We start from the raw sequence: 9,491 nt of genomic DNA, 5'->3' as shown, positions 1-9,491 counted from the left end.
CACGTATATTCTTTCTCCTTCCACAGTTTTCCAGATCATTCGTCTTTATCTCCAGATATGCAATCCGCTTTGTCGCCGAAGATAATGCAGACTCAGTTTTATCAAGTTTGTCCTCTATTGCAGAGATGCAGGCCTCAGTTTCCTCAATCCGTTTTTCGTTAGCTGACACCTCGCGTTTAATGTCAGTCAGATTGCTTTCGAAAGCTGAGATAGAATTTGCCATTACTCCCAAATGGTTGTTTATGCCATCTAACTTTGAACCGAATTCGGAACGAAGCACTTTTAATTCAGTTAGCACCTCGCCTAATTCCGCCATGCTACCAGCCTTCACTCTCTCAGTCGGTGATTCTGCTTTTGTGCTACTTCTTGTGCTTGTCTTGCACGCTTTCGTAAAAATATCACATTCCTTCACCGACAGGGGTTTAGACATAATCAAGCCCAAGTTGACAACCAGGTTTATAAAAGTTAGGGGTTGTTTTTGAGCGAAGTTGTGGAGAGCTCTCACACTATGCAGCCATCTTCGCCGAGCTCACGTGCAACCCCCGCTGAAACATAATTATTTTCTCATACTTCATATAGTATTCAGTAGATTCTGAGTTTTTGTATGTTTGTTTCTGTAGGCTGTGATCTCTCTGGTGATAATGACCTGGTAGAAATCACCCAATACCAAGGAGGTTCAGTTCTGTTACCCTGCTCCTGCTCTGACCTGAACACCAAACCTCAGACATTCACCTGGATGACCTTCAGAACAGGATCTCTGACTGACGTGTTAAATGATGAACACTACCGTGGCAGACTTCAGCTGTTTAATAACATTTCTCCTGGTAATCTGTCTCTGTTCATATCTGACCTGACAGAAGAGGATCAGGGAAACTACAGGTGCAGCACTGAGAAGGGACTCAGAGACATCACAATTTATGTTAAAGGTAAAGAATTTAAATACACAATAATAGTTAGTATTCAATGTGAAAGCAGATTTGATAAGTCTTCAAATGAATTATAGTCACATATGTAATAAAAATGTCTCCATTTACTATAACTAAAGGGGAATTAATCTAGGAGTCATATAGTGACACATCAGTATCAAGTTGGATTAGTTTGTTATTTTTTAGTCTAATCTATGATTTATTCTCATAACATTGTAGTGTTTATAGAGCTACATGACACCCTTCATATCAGCTGACATATGACTACATAAACAGTAATAAAGCCTTCATTAGATGTCACTCTGAGCTTGTTGAGTCAGTTTTTATATTAATATCTGATAGATCAGAATAAAATTTAATATGACATGAAACATTAAAACCAAACTCTAATTTACAGTCAAAGAAAATCTCCATAAGACACTAGACTAGGTGTTTATACCAGTTTAACATTAACATTGATAAACACAGTCTGTACATCAGCTGATACATTAGGAAGACTTTTTAAATCCATGTCTTTATAAATATTGATTTAGGTTCATGTCAGTTATTATGAAAGGTTTATTTAGGTGTCATGTAGCCCTGTGAAGAAGTTCCTTAAGTAATGTTTTAACTTTATTTATCAGTGAAGGTTCAGTGACCTCCAGCTTCACTTCCTACATTGTGCCTTATTTACATTTTATTTTGGTTACATCCATTTATCAACACTGTGTTCACTTTTTTAAATCTTTTCACACAGTGAACACAACAGAGGTCTATGTGAACTGAACTGTGTATCACTTTTCACTGCTTTGATACAAAAAGGATTGAATAACCTCAGCTTTCAAATATCATGAATACTTTTCTCAGTTAAACTCAACTTCCAAAAAAACTGCAGTGGGTATCATCATCTCCTCACAGCTCCAGGGTCCATGCATCAGTCCTGATCTTTGTACTTCATATAGTATTCAGTAGATTCTGAGTTTTTGTATGTTTGTTTCTGTAGACTGTGATCTCTCTGGTGATAATTATCAGGTGTTTAATGGACACCCAGGAGGTTCAGTTCTGTTACCCTGCTCCTGCTCTGACCTGAACACCAAACCTCAGACATTCACCTGGATGACCTTCAGAACAGGATCTCTGACTGACGTGTTAAATGATGAACACTACCGTGGCAGACTTCAGCTGTTTAATAACATTTCTCCTGGTAATCTGTCTCTGTTCATATCTGACCTGAGAGAAGAGGATCAGGGAGTCTACAGGTGCAGCACTGAGAAGGGACTCAGAGACATCACAATTTATGTTAAAGGTAAAGAATTTAAATACACAATAATAGTTAGTATTCAATGTGAAAGCAGATTTGATAAGTCTTCAAATGAATTATAGTCACATATGTAAAAAAAATGTCTCCATTTACTATAACTAAAGGGGAATTAATCTAGGAGTCATATAGTGACACATCAGTATCAAGTTGGATTAGTTTGTTATTTTTTAGTCTAATCTATGATTTATTCTCATAACACTGTAGTGTTTATAGAGCTATAGAGCTGACACCCTTCATATCAGCTGACATATGACTACATAAACAGTAATAAAGCCTTCATTAGATGTCACTCTGAGCTTGTTGAGTCAGTTTTTATATTAATATCTGATAAATCAGAATAAAATTTAATATGACATGAAACATTAAAACCAAACTCTAATTTACAGTCAAAGAAAATCTCCATAAGACACTAGACTAGGTGTTTATACCAGTTTAACATTAACATTGATAAACACAGTCTGTACATCAGCTGATACATTAGGAAGACTTTTTAAATCCATGTCTTTATAAATATTGATTTAGGTTCATGTCAGTTATTATGAAAGGTTTATTTAGGTGTCATGTAGCCCTATGAAGAAGTTCCTTAAGTAATGTTTTAACTTTATTTATCAGTGAAGGTTCAGTGACCTCCAGCTTCACTTCCTACACTGTGCCTTATTTACATTTTATTTTGGTTACATCCATTTATCAACACTGTGTTCACTTTTTTAAATCTTTTCACACAGTGAACACAACAGAGGTCTATGTGAACTGAACTGTGTATCACTTTTCACTGCTTTGATACAAAAAGGATTGAATAACCTCAGCTTTCAAATATCATGAATACTTTTCTCAGTTAAACTCAACTTCCAAAAAAACTCTGTGTCTACAGCTTATATTTCACATGGACTTTTCACCATGCAGTGGGTATCATCATCTCCTCACAGCTCCAGGGTCCATGCTTCAGTCCTGATCTTTGTACTTCATATAGTATTCAGTAGATTCTGAGTTCTTGTATGTTTGTTTCTGTAGGCTGTGATCTCTCTGGTGATAATTATCAGGTGTTTAATGGACACCCAGGAGGTTCAGTTCTGTTACCCTGCTCCTGCTCTGACCTGAACACCAAACCTCAGACATTCACCTGGATGACCTACAGAACAGGATCTCTGACTGACGTGTTAAATGATGAACACTACCGTGGCAGACTTCAGCTGTTTAATAACATTTCTCCTGGTAATCTGTCTCTGTTCATATCTGACCTGAGAGAAGAGGATCAGGGAGACTACAGGTGCAGCACTGGATTCTGGGAATACAGAGACATCAGGATTAATGTTGAAGGTAACACATTTAAATACACAATAAAAGTTGATATTTAGTGTGAAAGCCGACCTGATAAGACTTTAAATAAATTATAGTCACGTATGTAACAAAACTGTCTACTAAATTTACCATAACTGAGGGTTTTAATCTACACTGAACAAAATTATAAACGCAACACTTTTGTTTTTGCCCCCATTTTTCATGAGCTGAACTCAAAGATCTAAGACTTCTTCTATGTACACAAAAGGCCTATTTCTCTCATACATTGTTCACAAATCTGTCTAAATCTGTGTTAGTTAGCACTTCTCCTTTCCCGAGATAATCCATCCACCTCACAGGTATGGCATATCAAGATGCTGATTAGAGAGCATGATTATTGCACAGGTGTGTCTTAGACTGGCCACAATAAAAGGCCACTCTAAAATGTGCAGTTTTATCACACAGCACAATGCCACAGATGTCGCAAGTTTTGAGGGAGCGTGCAATTGGCATGATGACTGCAGGAATGTCCACCAGAGCTGTTGCCCGTGAATTGAATGTTAATTTCTCTACCATAAGCCGTCTCCAAAGGCGTTTCAGAGAATTTGGCAGTACATCCAACCAGCCTCACAACCCGCAGACCATGTGTAACCACACCAGCCCAGGACCTCCACATCCAGCATCTTCACCTCCAAGATCGTCTGAGATCCGCCACCCGGACAGCTGCTGCAACAATCGGTTTGCATAACCAAAGAATTTCTGCACAAACTGTCAGAAACCGTCTCAGGGAAGCTCATCTGCATGCTCGTTGTCCTCATCGGGGTCTCAGCCTGACTGCAGTTCATCGTCGTAACCGACTTGAGTGGGCAAATGCTCACATTTGATGGCGTCTGGCACTTTGGAGAGGTGTTCTCTTCACGGATGAATCCCGGTTTTCACTGTACAGGGCAGATGGCAGACAGCGTGTATGGCGCCGTGTGGGTGAGAGGTTTGCTGATGTCAACGTTGTGGATCGAGTGGCCCATGGTGGCGGTGGGGTTATGGTATGGGCAGGCGTATGTTATGGACAACGAACACAGGTTCATTTTATTGATGGCATTTTGAAGGCACAGAGATACCGTGACGAGATCCTGAGGCCCAATGTTGTGCCATTCATCCACGACCATCACCTCATGTTGCAGCATGATAATGCACGGCCCCATGTTGCAAGGATCTGTACACAATTCCTGGAAGCTGAAAACATCCCAGTTCTTGCATGGCCAGCATACTCACCGGACATGTCACCCATTGAGCATGTTTGGGATGCTCTGGATCGGCGTATATGACAGTGTGTTCCAGTTCCTGCCAAGATCCAGCAACTTCACACAGCCATTGAAGAGGAGTGGACCAACATTCCACAGGCCACAATCAACAACCTGATCAACTCTATGAGGAGATGCGTGAGGCACTGCGTGAGGCAAATGGTGGTCACACAAGATACTGACTAGTTTTCGGACCCCCCAACCCCCCCAGACCCCCCCCCCGACCCCCCCAATACAGTACAACTGCACATTTTAGAGTAGCCTTGTGGCCAGTCTAAGACACACCTGTGCAACAATCATGCTCTCTAATCAGCATCTTGATATGCCACCCCTGTGAGGTGGATGGATTATCTCAGGAAAGGAGAAGTGTTCACTAACACAGATTTAGACAGATTTGTGAAGAATATTTGAGAGAAATAGGCCTTTTGTGTACATAGAAGAAGTCTTAGATCTTTGAGTTCAGCTCATGAAAAATGGAGCAAAAACAAAAGTGTTGCGTTTATAATTTTGTTCAGTGTATAAGTCACAGTGTGACACATTATAATGACTCCTATTTGGTGAGCAGGTCAGAGCAGGAGCAGGGTAACAACACAGAACCACCTTTGTGTCATGTGATTTCTGTCTGATTATCATCACCAGAGAGCACAGCCTTCAGAACACACCTTCATTACAGCTGACATAAGCCTACATAAACATTAATAACAGCTTCAAAAGGTGTCAGTGTCATGTTGTTTAATCTATTTTTATATTTATATCTAATTCATAGAATTTATATGATGTTAAATTAAAATCAGTCTCATTCTAATGTACAGTCAGAGAAATAATATATAGAAATGTGTATATCTGTATTAATTCTTTTATCAACTTGACATTAACAAGAAATGCAGACTTTACCTCAGATTACACTTATAGCACTTTATAAATACTCATGTATGTTCAAGTTTTTGTTTATGTAGGTGTCATTTATCTTCATTAACATGCCTCTAATTGTTACCATTTTATTTTAAAGAAGGTATTACAGACATTGTTTCATTAATGACTGAGCATGAGTGTCATGTGTCATATTACTAACAGTGATTAAAAACAGACTTTAGATTTAATATGTTTTGTCTTTTCAGTAGGAAGAAGAGAAACTTCAACACACTCGGGGAAAACAGACAGAAGACCTCCATCAGAACAGCCTCCAAGTAAAACAACAAACTCTCCACCTTCATCATCCTCAACAACACTGGAACAAGGTAAACAGCATGTTTTACTCCAGTGTCATGTGCCATATCACATATAACAGTGATAAAAATTATTAGTAATACATTTTGTCTTTTTTATAGAAAGCAAAGCAACTTCAGCTCTCTCAATGAAAACACACAGAAGACCTCAATCAGAACAGCCTCAAATCACACCAAAAACCTCTTCACCTTCATCATCCTCAACAACACTGGAACAAGATGAACAAGAAACTCATAGCAGCCTCCCTCTGGGTGCCAAAACTTTTCATCAGAAATGAAAATAGAAACCAGTATTATTAGATTTATTAATATTTTTGGTGTGTTTTATTACACAGTGTTCGGCATTGCGGCAGCTTTTCTGTCGGTGATAGTCGGTGTAGTGGCATTTATTTGTTGGAGATGCAAAGGTACAACACAAATGCACAAATACACACACACACACACACACACACACAACAGATTTTGAAAATAAATAAGTCAGTCAGTAATTCAGTAAGTAGTTTCACTGTAAAATAAAGTTTAAACTGTGGCTCTTTGCATCACTCAGTGTTCATGTATGTGAGCTGAAGCAGAACAGCAGCCTCCACACTTCACCTGATTACTTCAAATAGTGAAAGTCTGTAGTTCCCACTAGAGGTGTGATTTCTGAGGTCTTTTCTCATTAGGAGGAAGATGTGGAAAGAAGGTGATTACTGAAGGACGTCCAAAGCAGAAGGATCAGGTTAGTGTACACACAGGTCTGGATTCAGCTGGATTTTTATTATCATGTGACATCTTTAAGTCTTAAATGTTCAGAACAACACATGGTGTAAAGAAAGAAGTCAGATTTAGAGATTTGTGTCGTCTTTACAGGATTTTACTTGCTTCTTAAAGTCAACAGTAGAAGTGACAGAAGTGTTATATGAATAATTTTCCTCTTCTGTCTTTCACAGACTGTACCTGATGTTACTTACTCTACTGTAAGCCACATTCACACAGCCGGAGCAGCTCAGGTCCAGATCAACGCTGGAGAGAAAACCGAATACGCCAGCATTGTAACAAACTAATCTGCAGTAAATATATAGAATAATGCTGAAATCATACAGTAGATTAAAAACATACCATGATAAGCACAGGATTCATGATATCGGTTCGGTTTATTTTACTGTGATTTTTTTTCTAGCCATAAAAAACAGATTTAATCATATGTGTGCTGATGAATAATCTCAGAAATAATATTTTGAGTCTACATTTAAAAAAAATTTCTTCTTTTTTCTTCTTTTTCTTAGAAAAAAGAAAAAGAAGAAAAATGAAAGTTCATCACCCTGTTTTGTGTAAGACGACTGCTGTAGAAGTTGTGTTTGTTTGTGACTGTCGTGGGAAAGTCGTCTGGACTGAATGTGGATTTCAAAATGAGTTTTTGTAAAACACACTTATAGTTAGTTAAAGGGTTTGTGACAGTGGTCACTGCAGTGTCACAGCCTGAAATACTGTAGCTTATGATGGAAGAAAACCCTGACCTCCTCCTGCCACCCTGACCCGTGGTCTGACCTGCAGGATTTGTTTTAAGCTGTAGAACAGAAGAAAGTCTTTCATATTCAGATTCCTGCTCTGCCTCAATAACACAGGATTTCATCTTACAAGAATCCAAGAATCATATTTTGTGAAATCATGTAGAGGTGAGCGTCCTGTGATAATCATAATGGCCATTTTCTTTAATATGAATCTCATGTTAGCTCGTAGCTTTGAAGGATTTTCTTGTGTATGTGAATAAATCTGAATAAATCTGTCATTATCTTAATTATGTCCTGTCCTTACGCTAACGTAATCAGTAACTATCATCAGTCTATATTAACATTACTGATGTTATACAGCATAACCCATATTGATCAACTGTTATTGTTGATATTTGACCAGTCACCAAGTAAAATTTATTTTTCATATTTTTTTATGTAAAGCAGAATAAGATTACTGCACAAATACTGTAATTGTCCATCACACACCAAAGCATTAGTTACTGAATACTGAAATATTGACTGAGCTGAATCTGAACTTTTTTCCTCTGAATCTGTAGAGCAGCAAGTTTCTGTTAAAGTCAATCTGCTTAGATCCTCGCTGGTCATTTGTTTAAAACTGATTCCCCAGACACAGGAGTGTCCAGCACACATTACTTATTCTGTATGAGTGACCAAGTCAGACTGTCCCGCTGTAGTACTTCATATTTTCTTCTGCTGTGATGTTTATATTTTTATTTTTAAGCACTTTATGTAGGAAACAATTTACAAGCTATAGAGCATGTCTTTATATTATAAGGGTCTTTTTTCTTGTGTAGAGTCCATGCACAAATACCTGTGCCCTGTGAACACTGACACACACACACACACACACAAATGTGCCATACATCTACATGGTAAAGTATTTTATCAGGTTTTAATTTGTTACTATCTTAAGTATAACATAAATCTTTACAGGAAATCCTAACTGATCTCAAGTCCTGCTATTTTCCAGCCTCCATGTTCCCCTTGTGTGTCATGACTGTTCAGAATAATGTTAACTGACATCTGTATCATGATCATTTCTCAGACCTTGTGTTAAAAGGCATATGTGAGTAAGGTGACAGATTCTTCTCACATAAAATGAATAGTTAATTACAAAAAATGACAACATTAGAGCTAGGATAAATGCAGTACTATTTTTGACTTAAGTACATTTGGATACAAGAACTTTTGTACTATAACTCAAGTAGAAATTCAAATTGAGGACTTTTGCTTTTACCGTAAAATTAAGTAAAAATTTGAGTAAAAATCAAACAGCAGCCTCCACACCTTACTTGATCACTTCAGAAAGTAAAATGTTGTTGTTACCACTAGAGGTGTGATTTCTGAGGGGTTTTCTCTTCAGCAGGAACATGTGGAGAGAACGGGATTACTGAAGGACGTCAGGACTGTAAAGGAAAGCCGACAGATCAGGTTAGCACACGTACAATGAGTTATAACAGATCTGTTTCTACCTTTAGAGCTTTTGTTGTATTTGTGATACACTGCAGGTAACACACATGAACCACACATGCTTTCACTGAACACTGAGTGATAGGAAATGATCTTCTGCTGCTTCTATCAACAACAAATTCAAATTTTATTTGTCACATACATTTACATACACAGTACGACATGCAGGGAAATGTTTTTTCACGACTGTCCGGCATGTAAACATTTATAAAAAGTATGTTAGAAAGAGATCCATAAAAAATAAAGATAAAAATAAAACTAGAGTATCTTAAAAGTGTAAAAATAGAAAATAGAAAATAAAGTAAAATAAGATATAGATAAATAAAAATAAAATAAAATATGAAAATATAGGTGTAAATAAAAATATAATATAAATAAAAAATAAAATATGAAAATATAGGTGTAAGAATATGAAAATATAGGTGCAAGTAGATATATATATACATATGGTATATACAAAGTGGTATATATAC

At 37.4% G+C, this 9,491-nt stretch overlaps 1 protein-coding gene across 3 annotated transcripts; it reads left to right on the top strand.

Moving 5' to 3' along the window:
• The first annotated feature begins 710 nt into the window (after positions 1–710).
• On the top strand, positions 711–9,085 carry LOC131353993 (polymeric immunoglobulin receptor-like). Of its 3 annotated transcripts, XM_058391180.1 has the most exons (9): positions 711–926; positions 1,909–2,211; positions 3,238–3,543; positions 5,924–6,043; positions 6,134–6,283; positions 6,367–6,438; positions 6,697–6,752; positions 6,964–7,065; positions 7,300–8,835. In XM_058391180.1, the coding sequence occupies exons 1-9, from the start codon at positions 737–739 to the stop codon at positions 7,321–7,323; spliced, it is 1,323 nt and encodes a 440-aa protein (XP_058247163.1). In that variant the 5' UTR covers positions 711–736; the 3' UTR covers positions 7,324–8,835. The 3 variants fall into 3 exon arrangements, with proteins under 3 accessions (XP_058247163.1, XP_058247165.1, XP_058247164.1); XM_058391182.1 differs by lacking the exons at positions 6,134–6,283; positions 6,367–6,438; positions 6,697–6,752; positions 6,964–7,065; positions 7,300–8,835 and adding an exon at positions 8,915–9,085; XM_058391181.1 differs by lacking the exons at positions 6,134–6,283; positions 6,367–6,438; positions 6,697–6,752; positions 6,964–7,065; positions 7,300–8,835 and adding an exon at positions 8,912–9,085.
• Positions 9,086–9,491: the final 406 nt, after the last annotated feature.

This window comes from Hemibagrus wyckioides, linkage group LG06 (assembly GCF_019097595.1).
Source record: "Hemibagrus wyckioides isolate EC202008001 linkage group LG06, SWU_Hwy_1.0, whole genome shotgun sequence".
NCBI lineage: Eukaryota > Metazoa > Chordata > Actinopteri > Siluriformes > Bagridae > Hemibagrus > Hemibagrus wyckioides.
The sequence above is the reverse complement of the archived record's forward strand: the minus strand, read 5'-3'. Positions and strand labels throughout refer to the sequence as shown.